General features: G+C 33.5%; 1 protein-coding gene across 1 annotated transcript in view; it reads right to left on the bottom strand.

Annotated features, from left to right (window-relative positions):
- LOC123556284 (glutamate receptor 2-like) overlaps window positions 1-19,325 on the bottom strand; it is a 208,268-nt gene that overhangs the window by 15,323 nt on the left and 173,620 nt on the right. Inside the window, exons 3-13 of the mRNA XM_053542511.1 lie at window positions 14,654-14,902; window positions 12,289-12,494; window positions 11,872-11,925; window positions 11,420-11,581; window positions 10,301-10,516; window positions 10,001-10,108; window positions 8,133-8,240; window positions 3,443-3,515; window positions 2,212-2,363; window positions 1,561-1,665; window positions 738-988 (exon numbers count right to left, since the gene is read on the bottom strand). Coding sequence (XP_053398486.1) covers window positions 738-988; window positions 1,561-1,665; window positions 2,212-2,363; window positions 3,443-3,515; window positions 8,133-8,240; window positions 10,001-10,108; window positions 10,301-10,516; window positions 11,420-11,581; window positions 11,872-11,925; window positions 12,289-12,494; window positions 14,654-14,902 — 1,684 coding nt within the window. The remainder of the gene's footprint in view (window positions 1-737; window positions 989-1,560; window positions 1,666-2,211; window positions 2,364-3,442; window positions 3,516-8,132; window positions 8,241-10,000; window positions 10,109-10,300; window positions 10,517-11,419; window positions 11,582-11,871; window positions 11,926-12,288; window positions 12,495-14,653; window positions 14,903-19,325) is intronic.

Genomic DNA, 19,325 nt, shown 5'->3' with positions numbered 1-19,325 from the left:
TTCCTTTTTATTAAAATATCGAGAAGTTGCTTATTATATATTTATATGCTTATAGAAGATATATTTTAACATTACAGACAGGAAGTTCCAGAACTATACAGAACGCTTTGTTAAGATATTAAAATGTTTCAAGTGTTACATTGATTAAGCCATGTTTTCATGTTTTAAAAAAAGTAATTCCTTTTACTTTATGTGAATCTTTTTTAGCAAATCACCGCTTTATAATACAGTTCGATCGTCCTCTAAGAATGTCTTAGAATAGAGAATCACTGACAAAAATTTTATCAGGGAGTACAAAAATATTAAAGGAATCATCTGAGGTGACGATGGGTTTCTTGCAATTCAACCAATATGTTACCTGTTTTGATTCATGGATCGTTATGTTACCACTGTTAAATTTAAGAGAAAGAAAAAGAAATCATTTACTTACTTTGAAATAAATGCTTAATAATAAGTATTGGTTTAATTACTGAAAATAGCAGTGGTCTGGGAGGAAAAGTTCGCAAGTGTATATTGCTTTCTAAGACATAAACTATTTAGTCGGAAATGCAACTTTAAAATTTTTCAAAGAATAACAAATACGTTACAGTGATATTAAAAATGTCGAACCCCTTACTCATATTTTTATTTGACAAAGTCAACTTAATCAGTGTGGCAATTGGGCATTGGCTGACATTTTAACCAGATTCTCAAAATATATTAATCATGTAAAACGCTATGCCATATAGTTCCCCTACCTTGGACAAGATTCGTCACTTCCTTGTAACATCAAAGAACCCATTGCAAACCATAATGAGTTGGCCAATGTGAAGTTGTTGTATGTCATTTTACGATTCATTGTCATACGCCTCCACTCTGCAGAACTAAATCTACTCACGAGGAAAATACCGACACCCACTGAGAAGTAACCGAAAATAATACACATCCAAAACTGCCATGTGAATGGTTGCATGAATGAAAATACACCTGGTTTTTCTTTATCTGGTTTCTGCAAAACAAAGATTAAAATAAACATGTAAAGGGAAAGCATGTAAGTATAAATTGTTTTATTTCATTAAAGTAGACTGAATACTGCGCTTGCTTCTTTGATAATTGACAAAGTGTGTATGACGTAAACTATAAATTCACTGTTAACTTTATTAATATTCAATATTGACAAACACACACTATCAAACATGCACAGAGATCGACGAAGAAATGTTTTAGATGAATATCAACAACAAGATAAATTATATTAAAACAACTGCCCTGAACTGATCTTACCAGGTACAAATACGTAATTATTAACAGAATCTGTGCTCTTAGCATTCACATAAAAGAAGGTGGAGATGTTTACACAGTACGTAAATTTTTCGTTTTTGTTTGTTGTATGTCCAAATTTAGGCATAATGGTAACTATTTTCTGACGTAAAAATGAGCTAACTTGTACTCATTTGCCAAACCTAAAATAATAGAATAACTATATCTCTTTTATTTCCCTAACGTTTGTTGCACCAACAAAAACTAGCATAAATAAAGAATGGATATTAATGTATCTAATTTTAATACCACATTATTTACCTTTATCATTATGCTAATACCAACATCCATGTATGGTTTAGAAAAATGAACCACGCTTTCTCTAATACTTGTAATGGAAAGTGGCGCTATTGCTATATCTGACTCCTGAAATAGTATCCAAAATCAGAGTTCTTGAGATTTCATAAAATATGTAGTAACTGTCTTAAACATCCTCTATATCGTTTCTGATGAATTAATCGAAGAATTCACAACATCCACAGTTTCGAACAATAAAACTAGGTGTGGATTATCCACTTTTTCTATTTTACAAATATTTTTTGAATATGTTCATCTTGTTATAGAGCTTTTGCTGTGTTCAGATTTTGCTAGGACAAATGCTTATTGAGCTTTATACTAAACTTCTACTGTAAGAACAACCTTTCTAATGTTGACAGTTTCTCGTAATGGAATACGGTTTTGCTAATTATTCTACATTTTAACATATTTTTAAGTCTTTGTAATGTCCTACTATGACGTTTGTTGGCAGAATCTTCTTTGATATTATCAGTAATTCTTACTTATCTTGAGCTACTTCGCTTACATTCACTTGAAAATACATTGTAGAATGGTAATGACTCTCGGGGTTCTTTTGACGTATTTAGACAATGCTACTATAGAAAACTTATACTACCGTATGAACATTTATTGTACCTTTCTGACGAGTTCTCCAATCATCCCATTCCATCTTGTCACATTGTCAACAGTTTTCTCAAGTGCTCCATACTTTTTGTCCTTCACCAGCTGTATTTTGTATTCAAAACCCACACGTTTAGCTACCATTTTAGCTAAATCCACGCAATAACCTTCGAAAAAAGTATTTTCATTAGTGTGAACTTAAATAATAATATTAAGCTGCTACTGCATCACACCAATTCAATGAATATACAGGCAGTTTTAGCACTATGCATTGATAGACTGTCTTCTCTCTTTGATATCTCATGATCTTGCATGTAAAAAACGTAAAAATCAGTCTGAACGTAATAATCTACTTTTCTTCCAAAATAAATTTTTGAAAAATTGTTCTGATAATATATATGTAATACAGCTATATTACAAGATGACAAGTGACAGTATGCCCATTCGAAACTAATATAATTTTTCAACTTCATCTCCTGGCTTATTCAGTCAATGCATTTTAAGTACAGTTCTAAAACATACATAGATAACGATCTTACACTGTTGAAATAAAGTATGGCTTAAACTTAATTAAACATATTGAGTAATGTGCATTCTATTACATTCATTCAATTAAATGAATAGACATTAAACATTTTGTCTCACCTTAATGTATGCCACTGGCAGTCTTTAACTATCAATTTGGTCATGCAGATCATGTATAATTACCAATATCGAAGCACAAGAGAATGTAGTTATTCTGTTGTGGGTCTTTAAGTAGCAACACAGAAGAATAGATAAATTGTTGTTTGAATCCCTAGTTTATACTTGAATTTTTCTACGTTTAATTTGCTCCGATCTGATAACAATAGGTGGTTGATAAAACAAGAATCAAAATATGCCCAGTCCTATTTCTTTGCCGCGGAATGATTATGGAATACACATTGAAATAGTTACAATGGCAATGTTAAATATACCATACCAGAAACGTTATAAGGACAAGGTTGCCTTCAAGTCAACAAAGAAATACTACATTCCAATCAATAGCATTGCTCGGTGTAGTGATACAATGTTTGCGTCTTGGAGATACTTTCTCATCCGGAAGCGTGAATGTATTATATACACTGAGACAAACTTTAAGCAACATATCCACCTTCCATCCCATACCAACACCAAACTCCCCTACTATAATTAATCACGAGTGCATATCAAATAAAAGATGGTTATACAACTCTAAAGTGTTTTAAACAATAATTCTGTGTCATACCTTCATACCTTTCATTTCCTACATAAGGCACTCCATCTTTGTTTTCCTTTTTTATCATCAAAAACGGCTCGTCCTGCAAGATATCAAATCAGACTTATGTTTATTGCATATCTAAAATAATTGTCACAATGTAGACCATTGCTGGTATCCGTCCTGTTTGCATACTCACGTGATCTAGTGAGTATCTGTCTTTCTGGCCATGAACTCAACCTTACACGGCATATTCCACATGTAGTTTGTCGTAGGCAAATACAAGGTATATTTGGTTTGAATTATAAGATTTAATTTCTGTTTTGGATGTAAGTATAAAAAGTGCAAATCTGATATAAAATGATTATTTAATTAGCTTTAATAATATGTGACTTTGCAAATTTCATACATGCCATATAACCAAGAAAAACAAACATCATATCTATAATCTCATCCTTAATGCAGCAAATTCGAAAAATATATCAATGCGCACCTAAAATTGACCTGTCGACCATTTGCCTTATGTGCTCCTTTGTTCCATGGTTTATTTGCATAACATTTGCAAATTAATGATATTTATCACAACGACCCATGTGGTTCTAGGACGATCTGTGTATGAAAAAAAATGGAACCACTGCCTTACCCTTGCATGATCGTAATAGACGACTAATAGGGTCTTAACACTTGGTTTTGCTGTAACTCTGTGATTCCAGCAGGTATGCAAATTTTGATTCCTTACCTCATGTTTTTATTTCGATGTAAATGAGAAATGAAACCAAAATTTGTAGTCCTGTTTGGCGCCATATAACCTATACTGTGTTGGTGCGCCGTAAAACCCAAATAAATAAATAAATTTATCACAACATATTGCCGTGACACATTCTGTCGCATATATTTGAGTTTTTTTGATTTATGTTCTATTCACTGATAAACAAAATAAGGTCTATTTTATATTTTAAAGTTATCAAACTACGTGCGTGACAGCGATATGCAACGTGTTTTCGCTACAACAGTATCACTTCATAAGAAACCCCGCATTTTTTTCTTTTTGTCTAAACAAAATAGAAATATATAGTAGTCATTTAACAAATTGCGTTATATGAAATATCTGTAACTGTAAATATAATTTACTGTTGTACAAAACATTTGCCAAATAAAAACAGATCATACGTTAAGTAAGGATAATAAAGATTATATCCCATAATTCTTGTGAGCCGATATACTTACTTTTATATACTACCAATTTCTTTGGTTATGTCATATAATCTTTACTAAACTACGGTAGTATTTTTTACATAATACAAGATAATTAAAAACTTTTCAGTTACATTTTCAACACGTTTTCTTTTTGTCAAAGCACATCTTCAATCAATACAGCTTTTGATTAAACTCAGCTCTCTCTCTCTCTCTCTCTCTCTCTCTCTCTCTATATATATGTTAAACTGGTGGTCTTGCTATAAACTGGAAACCGGCTTGAAATAGAAAATACAACACTAAGTTAATTGACATATATTAGGCTTATGTACATTTTAATTTAGAGAAGTAAGAAATAAGTGCATCGTAGATGAATCAATAAATCGTTTCAGAACACCATATTCAAATGTAATGAATAAAGAAAGATTTATACCTCGTATAATATTCACACCTTTTGCTGATTTAAAGATGAGAAATCACACAATACGATGTCAAAAAGTATACTTTAGAAGCGTCTTACATTTAACTTTTAGCACTGAACCGACCCAGGTCACGACGTAATGTTTGACGTGTTAAATGAGTACGAAAACGTTTTTCATAGTTTCACAACATAACACAATGATGTCTTTGACCTATTTGTGTCTGGATTCCCAGTCTTCCAGATTCGAATTCATACAAACGTGTTTTGAAAACCTTTACAACAGAGTAGTCATGTTCAATGCGTCTGCTGACACCATGCAAAAGCTGTAAATGTATCTGTGGGAAAAAGAATGTTACAAAGTCCATCAGGGATGCGCCAGGTGGATAAAGTGAGTGCCTCAGTTGTAAATACAAGATACCGACGTACATCTGGTTTACCAGCTGCTTATTTCAACAGGTCAATGGTCACACTCGGCAATATCTGTCAAGTAAATCTAGTCCTCTCCCCTCTCTTCCATACCATATAAAGTCATGTTGGTGTTCGTTCCTTCTGATCAGGTGCGTACGTGAAATAAGGCCGAAACTGTGCTAACTTGACAAAAATAAATTGAATTTAACTGTAACTGTCTTTACTTGACAGTACTGTAAAATAGCAATATAAACTGCGCTAAATACTGACATTAGAATTACATTCAATACAAATTTAACTACCTTTTACCTGAGCCAGTCTTCGATTCAAATGGATTTACTTTCGCCTTCTTGTGATGTTTGATTCATTTTTCAACACAGTAAAGGTACAAAACTATCCAAAGAACCGTGAAGTATTTTAACGTTTGTTAATTTGAAAAATCCATTACAGCAAGGTGGCGCATATATCTTAACGAAACTCATATAGCACCATGCCCTAATTCACAATGGTCTTGGACAATACCTAAAGATCTATCTCCAGAGCACCGCTTCTCTATTACAAACACATTTCAGTTCGTTACAGAGAGATTGCACTGGTAGATATTTCTTTCGGTGAGAAACAAAGGTTGTATAAGCTTTATAATAACTGCAAATAAAACCAGTAATATTAATGTACAGACTACATATAAACACTTAACAAATCTTCTAACACAATACATAGGTTTATTGATAGTATACTAAAGTAGCATGTTTTACGTTTCTCAGGACATTTGTATATAAAGTCAATGTAATGCAAAGTAAGCTGTGATGAATGTGAAGGAAAGACATGAAACGAATGTAACAAGACTATAAATTGCTCCTAAACACCCTGCATGAAGCGAGTGTTTATTATTTACTACATAATGGTCACCGGCATCGTTATCTTGTTCATTACTGTTGTAATCAATAGTGTCTTCTTCGGTGTCGTTTATACCAAAAATATCTTCTTCATTTAGTTTGTAATCAACAGTACTATCACCACTGCCTTCTTCATTTACTTTATCATCCGAATCATCTATATGTATGTTGTAATCGAAAGTCCCTACTGAAGTTTTATGCATATAGGCTGTCATGTGTTGACGTTCTTGGTCAGTGCCAGACGGTATGTTAAAGTTTGTCTCCGCATCTGTTGTCTGTACGACATTCATCTCACTTTCCCAGTTTACTCCAGTATAATCTTCCTGTAAACAATAACAGTTATAATTGCTGAAGATCAGCTTTAGATAAACTGTCTGGGCAATGCACGGAACAAATATTTAGGAAAAGATTGAAATATAAGAGATATAGGGGTGTCATTGTCAACAAGATCAAAATGACATAGCCTTTTAGTTACTGATCATGAATATCGAGATCATGAAATTCAATCGTTGAAGCATGTCTTTAATAAAGAGGGAAACGACTGTACAGTTTACACCCTTATCAACATTTATTAAATCATATTATCTATTAGCACATTAAACATATAAGGTAATGCCACATTTAAACACTTACTGAATTAAAAAGTTGTAAAAAAGTGCAAAGTGAATAAATAACAAATACAACATACCTGTGCACACAGTGCTGGACGAATGCCCGTTTCTATGAATAAATAAATCTAGAAAGTCGTCCCCATTTGAGTTATGAAAAATCATCACAGCATAAAATCATGCGTTACTCAGGATTATGTCAAGAACTGTTTGTGATTTGAGATATTTTGATATGAGATAATTTTACGGAAAACTGTGATTAGAAGGAAAGCGTTAAGTGTGTTGTGTCTATCGTTAAGCACTGCGATAATGGTAGGTATACCTTTCATTCCCTTAAACAGTAGTAGAACTAACAATTTATTACACAAAGTGCTTCGCATTTCAATAAACTTTTTTTCATTCCGTGCGTAATAAGGTGCATTCACATGAAAAATGAACAAAGCTTGTTATGCACATCACACAGAGGCATACAAACGCTTAAGAATGCGTATAGTATATGACACTGTGGTATACAAAAAAAATGCAATCTAATGTGCATTATTGCTGCTTTCAACATCTCATGACTCTGCATGGTTAAATAACATCCTTACACTCAAGGCTTTTAGAACTATTTCAATAACACATTTTCTTTTACAATACGTATCGTTATGCTCAATCCAACAATGGTAACTATTTATGAAACCTATCTTGAAATTGTTTGCCATGGTAATGTACAGTTATTAGAAAATTGTCGGAACGACAGCAATGATCTTTACGAAATATCAGTAAATTGAAAGTTAACAAAAAGTCGAAAATAATTCTTTTATTGCATCCATTTTATATTGTACGTTTTAATGGCACTGTAGATGCTTTCGTGAAAACAGACTCAAACAAAACTATTTTACTAGTGCAAATTTAAAGAAAGACAAATATATGAAACATTTTCAAAAATGGCGTCGGAGCGGATAGGTCGCTACATTTGCAGTGATCATTCCAAAACAATATCAGTGACTTGTGTAAATTTAAAAAAAAATCAGGTTAATTTCTTTGGCAAACGACCTTAAATTTGTTCAACATTCGTTATTATCGAATATTATTACATTTTGTTTTCTCTAAACGTGCGGAATTGCTCCGCAAACAAGTTTCTCAATTAAATTGGTATGTACGACCTATCCTTATCTAATGTTAAGAGAACATTGCAAAATAAGTTTTACCGCTATAGATGTAACTCTGTAGACGCTAACACCATCGGTCATATTAACTTCCGGTAGGCATTCATCCCCATCTTTGTATACTCCACCACGATTGTCCCATATTCCAATCTGAAAAAGAATAAATATGCTCGTTGACTATGTTTATTAAATGGCATCAAAAGATCAAATTATTGATCAGCTTCTCATGGACATCAACTAAATATATGTATAGCTAGCTCTATGAAATGAGGAGATTAAAAACGAGTATTGATTCAGTGTTATCAAAGGTTGAGGACATCAACTAAATGTATACATTCTACTTTCCTAGACACTGGAGTGTTAGCTCAGACTACTTATTCAAACTACGAATCAAATAAGAGTACATGTTCTACGTTCTCTAAGTCTAGTTTAGTGTACTTGGGACATCAACTAACTGCACTGAATGTACTTTTTACAACTGGAAACTACTGGAAAAAGTGGGAATTTCACAGGTCGCTGAACAATTCGCATCTCTGTTTTCCTGTCATACGCCTTACCAAACATTTGTATTTTCTTTAAGTACAATTTAAAGATGTACTTTCAAAATACATTGAAAGGGTTAGTTACCACACTCACAGTTTTTACCTCCCTTTCACGTTTATTTTATTCGTACATATGTCAGGATACGGTGTATATGACACAGGGAAGTGCCTACGCCTTTAGTATCTTTAGCAATGAAATGGGTCCGATCGCTAAGGTGACTATGTCTCAGAGTAACTGACAAACTATGTAGAATGTGTTATGTTAAAACGTAGAGCTTGTGTGACCATATCTCATATATAAATGTTTTCTCTGGCTACCTCGCCCAAATGATCCGTGTACCAAAGACTCGTAAATGATTTCAATTATGAGCTAGATACTTTCAGGCATCAGTCAAATCACTCAATGTTTCAAACAAACAACCTTCAACTACTGGTAATCAGCTCAAACTCTGGAAATGTTATACTTGACTGGTCATTTTGTTGAAGTTCGCATCAGACGGTGTCTTTGAATCAACAACATGCGAGTTCTAACGCATAAATGTTCAGCCTATGTCCTCTTAATTGAAGCTGCAACTCAATTTGATTGCCCTTACTCCTGGATACTCAACAACTATGTGCCATAACAAATAGCATTAAACTACCATATAGGTATGATCCCAATGCTTTGGCTGTACATCGCCAATAAAGTTGAACTACTACTGTCTCAAACCATATGTCTCTGTTTCAGCTTTCCGTCAGCTTGTACTTGCTATCGTCTATCTCGTAAAGGTTGAACTTCTATGCGTTGGCACTAAATATCGAAACCTAGTTCCAATACTGCAATCTTCTTTAGTCTTCTTTTATATAATTTATCTACCGTGACAGTGTAGCTGCAAAAGCTTATCAAGGTACTGGGATGAATTATAAGTTGAATCCTTGATGTGTTTACATAATTGCTGGATACAGAATGACTTCACTGTCATCCGTCTACATATCTATACCCTAGTAAAAGTGCGCTTTGACTTGTGCTATTAATTGAACTTGTTTCTGATTGGTCCTAATTCGAACATAGTATTTTACAACGAGTAGTTGCTCTAACAAATGGCTGGTTCCCTTTTACTATTATATATTACATAATGAGTGATGCTGGGATCAAGCTATTACTGTAATTAATCAAATCGTCCTTAAATCTCCCGAATCCTATTATTTAAAGCAATTCATCTAACATTATAGCAATGATAGAATGAAAAAGGAGTCAATCACTATCTGTGCTTATATATCACGTTTTCAATAAATCAAAAATACAAATAATTCTGACAGTAGATAATTTATTTTATTTTAATGTAGAAATATAGATAAGACAATGATAATAAATAAAAAACAACGTACCTTATTTGGACCATTGTTTAGCCCAACATTGTAGACATCAAACTTGTAGTTTCTTCTAAAGCCGTATTCATTGAATTCTATATTTCCCGTCACACCATCAAAATGAAGCTGAAATTTTCATAATATTATAATCATGACATTATTTCGCATGTTGGTAAGAAATAAGGCAAACCAAATGTTGAACAAAGAAAACGAAACGGCACGAAGAACAACAGGTTTGACAAGCATTAATACTCCAGAACTTAAGTTCTTGTCTAAGCAAAATTTCACTGTTTTGTATTTCAATATCAGTACTTTTACCTTTTTCATCCCATCCATTATAGCTTCCCCATGCATCCAAGGTACAAGAGGCATCAGTGGATCGTCACTTTCACACGGAACACCTTTTGTCCTGTTGTAGTTATACACGTGGCCGCGTCTGAATGTATGTTTGAATATCTTTGTGGAATTGGATATCAGTTGTGCTAACGTCTTGTGAATCACTTGTACAGCATCGTATGCTAACGCCGCCTCGATCTGAAATATATGGCAATATCATTGGCAAATGATTATAGTACTTGCAAATGAATTGATTAAATGTTTCCGTTTGTGCATTTTTGTTAAATGAAAATCAAAATGCTATTATTATGTAATCGTATCTTTTGATATCGAAACACATCAAAGCGTATGGAGATATATTTGAGTAATTCATTTTGTAATATGAAAGAACAAAATTTCTTCGGTAGCTGAACAACTTTCGTACAACTGCATGACAATTTATTTTTTTGTCTTTAACCCATTTTAAACTGCATTTAAATTTTACTTTTTTAAAAATGTTATCATAAATTCTAAACGACCAGCGAATAACCTACATACATGTAGAGCAAAATCTATTTCGGGTTATTCTGCAATAAACCACTCGCGTGCAATGACGTCATCCAATCCAGGTGCGTAGCACGGTCGTAAAAAGCAGTTACTATTTTTTTCTAAGACTGTTGATACTAGTATGTCGTGTTAGAATCGAAATAACAAGTTCCAAAGTGTGATTTATTGTACCCTAGTTTTTCGTTCTTATGCGAAACAATATATCACTCAGGCCTACGGCCTTCGTGATAGATTCCTACGCATAAGTGCTCAAAACACGGGTTATTCTACGATAAACCACTCTTGGGAACTTGTTATTTCTTAAGTAAACAGAAACAGAGAAACGCCTGATAATTTGTTTATAAACACACACCACCAAACGTTATTCATCTTAATAAATGACTTTATACTGCTGGAGGTACCAATAAAGACAACCAATTAGATATTCTGGCAGATTTTAATACGACCACGGTCAACTCGTGCAGTGATGAAATTTCTGTGTAAAAACAACACTCTTGGTTATAGAAAGGAATGATTAGATTGAATAAATTACATTAAACACAACGTTTCACTTACCGGAACACTGTTATTTCCTGCACTATGCCAGATGTTGGGATCAAGTGTTCTCCACGGTTTCAAAAACTTTTTTACATATGTTGAGGAATAATTGACCAACTGAAATCCTGTGATGTTTACTCCGCCATGTTGATAACGTTCCGTTTCCAAGATGAGAAAATCCTGTAATAATGGTCCGAAATTAGTATTTTCACATTTAAATGTACATGATAAAGAATTACTGATGTTACATCTCTTTCAAGAAGTTATTTCATGCATAGCTGACCACACAAAAATGATAAGGTGAGTAATTAAGGAGACATTGCAGGTGCCAGAAATTAGGAGAGACGTAAACATTGTTTTCATTTACAATGAAACAGAAAGACTAAGAGCCGAGTGAATATTAACTTAAAAGTGGCAATTAAAATGTCGTTTAGTATTTAGCATTTACACAGAGACAATAGAATACAAACCAAAGTTCCTAAAATATAGTTGTATCCATGTTTATTCATTCCAACCTCGCGGACCTGAAATAATTAATTTTCAGTTCTTATCAAATGTGACTACAAATTATTGTTAAGTGCAAGAAGTGATTAACGTGAAAATGTATTGATAAACGTTGCATTATAAAACAAATTATTACGGAAATAGTGAAATCAGAATTAAGACCAAATACTTCTAAAGGCTTTAAATGCCTCAAATAAATCGATTCAAGATTCCACGTAGTCTTTATATTTGTACAAAGTAAGTTCCTACTACCGTCCATGAACAGGCTCAATCAAACCGAGCCTGCAACATTTTTTATTTTTTTCCCGTTGAGCGGCCTGTGGAGTTTCCACTTTTCTAATTCATTGTAACCAATGATAATGTAACATGAAATGCAAAATTACCTGTTGTAACACTGCATGATAATGACTTTCTCTTGACAAATCCAAGACAATGTATTTCTCGGTACCGTTGTCTGGCTCTTCCATCTTGTCAAGTGCTCTAAGATCTTCGTGTGCGCTCCTTACATCTACTAGCCTTCGCATGCGCACCTGCACTGAATATCTGCTGTCCGCAAATATCCTCAGAATTTCTTGTAGACGATATAAACCTGAAATTCGAGCCATAAAATCAGTTTTCATCTTTAATTGTAATTGTTTTGAACAGTATCTTCAATTAGATAAAGGACTTCGACCAGTTGGTTTGAATTAATCGATTATAAACCGCTCTTATACATATAATACATATATAATATCTTCCCATAATACTTATCTACATTTTGTATATGAATTGCATATTTGAAAATAATCGGCAGCAGTGAATTAACCTTAGATAACTCTGTATTGTAGTGTTTCTTATTTAACTTTGTATTGTAGTGCCGTTATTTGTTTAATCATGAGAGCAGAGAAAAGTAAGCGAAAACAAGATTTCATTCATCTTCATTAAGTGCGGGTGACAGACGCATCCGCCGGACCATTTTTATATCCACGTGTTGGATTGAACTGTCAAATAAAGTTTCCACTAATTTCGTTCCCGCATGGATCTTACTTGTAATTACTGAGAGAGAAAGTGAAACATAGACTTAATGTTCAGAGTGCTGGTCCATCCGTCTATCATTATTTCTAATTAATGCTGCGACCTATTTTCCCAGATCTATCGGCTTCATTGAAAACAATTTCTAAACTTTGAATGTCTAGTGTTGTTGTGCATTTTATTATTACATGGTATTACAAAATGGATACATTTCTTATTAGTGATTACGTTCTACTTACAAATATGGATATATTTTGAAATATTATGATAGGGTATATTTCACATTTTTTAAAATAGCTGCATTACATTAACCGAAGACGGGGCGCACATGAGAGGTCTAATTAAACGTATATTATTTCAACACTGCACGTTCGTTGTAATTTAACACGAGTGTCACAATATCACAGGTATATATTGACTGGGTATGCTTTTACAAAACAAGCAAAACATTGTAAAAGAAAAATAGGAGTCCCACACCCCCGGTAAAATAGAAAGATGATCACGTGGCTCTATACTCTATTAGAAGCTTGGTAAATCTATATTTTTTCCAAAACGTTTCTCTTTTCAGCATTACCCAAAATTATATTTCACAATGAAAATTTGGTTGCGACAACTATTTTAAGCTGAACGTATTTATTTATCTATTCAATCTCGAAACAGTCTCAGTTTTAGCAGAAAATGGAGTGGTCAGTATTGACGGTTTCAACCGTCCGAGAAATCATCCTGAACTTTAGCAGTATTCTGTCAGGAAATAATACATGTATATTCATACACATTTTAAGTCAGTTAATAAAGATATAATCAGTATCTTTTTTGTTAGTCTTGTTTATTATTATATATATATATATATATATATATATATTATAAGAGTTGAAAATTGAAAATTGTTGCCGAACAGGAATCATTTCATCTTGATTAAGATATGTTGAACATCCAAATATTCGATAAAATTTCAAATTAAGTTCCCTAGTTCCTTCATGTTACTAATGCCGGCGAATTTTAAAAAAGAACAGGTAAAACTTTAAGGAAGTTGTGCCATTTCGACTGTTATCATATCTTCCGTCAGAGTCGCCAGACGTATGTTTTCATTCCAAAATTATTTGACTGAACTTGAAGGACGGTCCAAGAAAATTTAAGCCTCGTCTTGCATGTCTTTATTACTTTGAATAATATATATGGCAGTTTTTTAATGTCCATGTATTTGAAGACATTCTTATCTCGAATAAATGAAAAACAGTCACACAATCAGTTTAATCAATATGAATATTTATCGAGACACACGGAATCTGATAGAAGTTTGATTTTCATAGAAAAAGTCGTAAGGAGCATTCATTCAGACTTTCAGAAGTAAAAGCATTTTCTTTCCATTGAAACCTACAAACCTACCTATAAAACAACTATGTGTGCAACGTATCCCGAACAAGTAACGTTACTAAATGTGTTAGGCGTACATGGCGTTTTCGAATGCTGAACAGGTTAACAGGTTAAAACAAATATCTGATACCTGTTTCAAAATACATGTCATTGTCAGATATACATTTCCATTAAACTAAGTCGCTATGTCGAGGAGGCAAGCTCTGGTTAGAATAAGTACAAACATCTCCTATTATTTAAATGCGAGATATATAAATACAAGGTATAAAATAAATATAAATGAAACAAGCCTACTTAAAATTTGATTGCTCTGTCGACTTTGTTGCAAATGTACATGAAATAAAACAACTACATTTAATTTACCTTCTTCTGAATCATACACGTAGTGAAATGTTTTCCATCCGTAGTGTTTAATGAGATCGACAAGAGCTCGAGTGTGAGAAGGCCGCATGTGGAGCTGAAATGTGGGGAGTTCGTGAGGCACGTTATCTGCGAAGCTAGGAGATACATACGGTACATGGAACTTCGTCGTATATGCTTCTATGGTGTTACTAGACTCAATTCTTCTTTGGCCAAATAACATAAAGATGCCTGTTTCCATATGTTTACAAACTGAAAAGAAAGGATTGAAATATACATTTGTGTTATAAATTTTTGTGTGCATACAGTTATGTCACGAACATAATTTAATAAATATAATTCAGCCGCGCCATGAGAAAACCAACATAGTGCATTTGCGACCAGCATGAATCCAGCCAAGCCTGCGCATCCGCGAAGTCTGGTCAGAATCCATGTTGTTCGCTTTCAAAGCCTATTGCAATTAGAGAAACCGTTAGCGAACAGCATGGATCCTGACCCGGCGCGGCTCATATGGAAATGGTATCATGCCAAAGTTATCATCAGAGAGTCACTCAAATATTTAGAAGTTGGACACTGACATAACAAGGCTATGGTATTTTAATGCTAAAAGAAAGATAAGAGCGCTTTTGTAGATGGCAGAACAATCATAGTACTATTCTGAATAAACGTTTTTGTGTATATTTTATAACATTAAACACATTTCACATTTTATTTACGGTTCTGTCTACTACAGCATCTAAGGGGGTTTTGTGCATCGGTTTTGTCCTCTAAAAATCTTTCTAAATAGTGTAGGTGTTAGTCTGAGGTGCAAGAAAATCGAGGGTGAATCTCATTTAAATTATTAAATCTGGTTTATTTCAGATTACCCGAGTTATCAAACATATCTTAGATAATATTTAAGACTCTACATATATCTAAATTTATGAAGCATTGACCCAAAATGGAATGGCTGAAATGAATAAAAAAAAAGCTGTCAATGAAAAGCATATATTTTGTGATTCCAAGAATTTATAACTAATGTTCTCTCTTGCTGAATTTGTTACATCATTTGCAATTATCATTTTACTTCTGGATTTAAAGAAGCATGCCTTTTCTATGTAGTGATGTTTACTGAGCTAAAAGTTTTACAGCCATTCAATTAATTCATCGAAATAGCTACAAAAATGGTTTTATGAACTAAAAGTGCACTAATTTTAGAATGTCTTACATTTTATCTTCCATTTACTAGACTGTCTTACACAAAACCTTGCCAAGTAAATGAAAGGATCATGAAGATCTTTAAATACCCCATTGTTATCAGAAAAGGCTTTTAGTTTTATATGGGATAATTGAATAGAGAATAATTCATTTTGCTTCAAACGAGAAACAGAAGTGATCATGTGGCAACCGCACAGCTGCTTTTAATGACGCAATTAGAACACAGTTAAGCCTGAAATTTTTATAAGTACGAGAGAACGGACATAAGGATCAAACTAAACTTCTCCATATACACTGCTATAGAGTTTCAGTGCACGGGGGCTTTGCTCTTGGTCCCAGTCTGTTCCAGTCTGATATTGGTCCTTTTTTTACCTAATATCAAGTAACTTCACTATTGTTTGAAACATGCGAAATATCCTGATAAATGCAGTATCTTTTTAGAATTCTTTAATTATACCGAATACCTGTAAAAACTGAAAATGTATTATTAAGAGTTTGTTTAATGTAGATGGTTTATAAAATTGTTTGTGTTTTCAACAATATTTTTGTATTATCCGCCACATTAGATAAAAGATTGTTTATTTAAGTTGCCGATGAGCTTACGTTTCATTAAAAGCGCAGTTATACGCCACCCTGGAACATGCCTTATTTTATGTTACAAATTACATCCACATAATATCCAGGTCTGAAAGACCAATTTTAAGAAGTAACTGAAGTGCACTGAATTCTTGAAAAATGAGAACTAAAAATCAGAAATCAGTCTACAGAGAAGTTGTAAAATATATCTAGAGAACAAAACTCAATCACACCTTTACTTAACTGCTTACATGGTGTTAGTATTTCATTTTATTTCCAGACGCAATTAACATTAAACAAATTTCCTGCTCTCCAATTATCTATTATGTGACACTTGATAAGACACTGCCAGGGCACTTGGGAAATTTGGTTATTTGAAAACTAATTTCCTTACTACAATGCAATCAGATCTGAAGAAACAATCTCTCAAATGTATTCTGGACAAGCGCATAAAAACTCGAGTGACACTTACTGGTAATGTGCCATATTTGCTTTACTTTTTGCTGAAAAATGTATACGTAATGTACACTGTACGTTGTTCCGTAATGGCCAGCGCCTGCAACCTGTGAACGCGAAGGTACGACGGTACGGTAGCGAAGCGCGATCGTACGATAGTACGATGGCGAAGCGCGACAATACGATGGTGAAGCGCGACAGTCCGTCATACTGTCGCGCTTCGCCATCGCACTATTGCGCTTCGCCATCGTAGTGTCGCACTTTGCCATCGTACTGTCTTGTTATCACCATCGTACTGTCGTGTTATCACCATTGTATTGTCGTGTTATCACCATCGTACTGTCGTGTTATCACTATCGTATTCTCGCGCTTCGCCATCGTAGTAATACGTTTGCCCATCGCGTTTACAGGGAGCAGGCGACACTGTAATACTGCCATTCATAACTTGCCTTAAAGATTTAAATACAGTTACTTCTAATGAGTCCCTGATTGCATACTTGACAGCAATTCTACCCGATATTAATTTTCTTTGATACATTTTGCAACATGTAATTAAAACAATAAAATGTTATCCATATGAGGGTTGGTGCAGGCAATTAATTTGCGGAACTGTCAGTCTGAAATCCATTCTGTAGATTAAGCCGCTGAAAATATATATGTATCTACCTGCAAATGAAAATTTCAAGAGCTATGAAATTATCGTACGTTTAAGCGCAGCGTCATGAAGGGACGCAAATAAACAGCTGTGAAGCTAATGTCCTTAATTCAGTATAACCGTCAAGCCGTCAAGAAAACAATATTCAATTCAGAAAATCGAAAAGTGTCACAGGGTGAGAAAAATGTGCAGCCAGACCGAGACTCGAACCCGGGGTCACGATGCTCCACCGACTGAACTACCGGGCCGCCTACACATTCTCCCCGTTTTAATAGTCAAGTCGTATACCGTGACATAAGGGTTATCGCAACATGTAGGTTGCTTTGACAGTGAATGTTGACAATGCGTCTGCTAGATTGCAACATGTTCTCTAAGTGGTGTTGTTTTATTAATGAATCAAGATTATTTGTAATCACGGCGTCCATTCATCCTTAAAATATCAATGACATGCTAAACCAGATGTAAATACAGGAATATTCATAAATGCTTATAAATGCTCTTGAATATCTCTAATATATTTAAGTATATTAATGACAATTACTTTTTAAAGCACACATGAAAAGTATTAATGCGACATGATTGCTATGAAATAATCTTATACTTCATTCAAACATGTTGTAAATTTTAATTGTCCGTTGTGAATTGCTATTTTCATTTTTCATGACATAATTTTCATTACAATCGTATTTAGATAAAAAAAACTTTAATTATGCAAAAAATGAGATTCCTAAGCAAAGAAAGTCCTCTACATAAAACAGCGAGTTAATAATATAATATAATTATCTTTGTGACCGGAACGCAATATCCAATTCAGTCAGAAAGCGTTTGAAAATGTTAATCAAAGGGGATGCACTTTCTCTCGAGGGAACCATCGTGATTACAGTTTGCCGCCGAGCTTTGATGAGTGCACTTTTTAATATCAGACTTGGATTTCCATTAGCAATAAAGATTAAGTACATAACATAGAGCATGTCTTTGTCAAATGTAATTTGGCTACGGAATTAACCCTGTGGAAAAAAATCTGAATTATAATGTATGTTTTCATAACAAACCACTTTAAGGGAAAGCGTGATGTATGTGAGATTGAAACGTCTAGAAATATACCCTGATAGTTTAAGTTAAATCTAAGAAAGGAAAGAAACACAATGGCTGCAGCAAAAACTGGTATTGCATGTTTTGCATGACAAATTATTATAACAAATGGCATGTACGGATACATTTTAGAGACTAAACATGTAAATTAAGTGACAAAAACCCCGCAACATATATCTACTTAATTTGAAACTAAAATAGAAGAAACTGTAAATGATTTCAGGAAATCTCGCTTTTATCCACCTAAAACAAACACAACTGGAAATCAAACATTCTAACAATTTCTACCGTATGGTAGTTTCGAGCATCAGTATTTATTGTCAGGTAATGTCTATTAAAGAAACCATATTATTTTCTATACACCATCTAAACTCTATATTATTAAAGATTTTTTTTCAAACAGAAATTCTTTCTATTTCAGAAAACTTCTTCAAAGGTGATGAAAAAGAAGCGGTAAAAAACGTGTTCTTTATTCCATATTTCACATTAAATTTTCTCACTTTGAATTCCAATTACCGTTCCTGACTCGTAACCGGTCTCCTTCAGTTAATCAAATTTACTGTCCCATTAGTGTTTTTATCTTATATAATATTATATGATAATCTTTAATATAAATCTAAATATTATATCAGAGATAACAAAAGTGTATTAATATAATAAATCGGCAGACATATTGTCATAACAATTATATACATATTA

Source organism: Mercenaria mercenaria, chromosome 5, assembly GCF_021730395.1.
Source record: "Mercenaria mercenaria strain notata chromosome 5, MADL_Memer_1, whole genome shotgun sequence".
Taxonomy (NCBI): Eukaryota; Metazoa; Mollusca; class Bivalvia; order Venerida; family Veneridae; genus Mercenaria; species Mercenaria mercenaria.
This window is presented reverse-complemented; position numbering and strand designations above follow the sequence as displayed.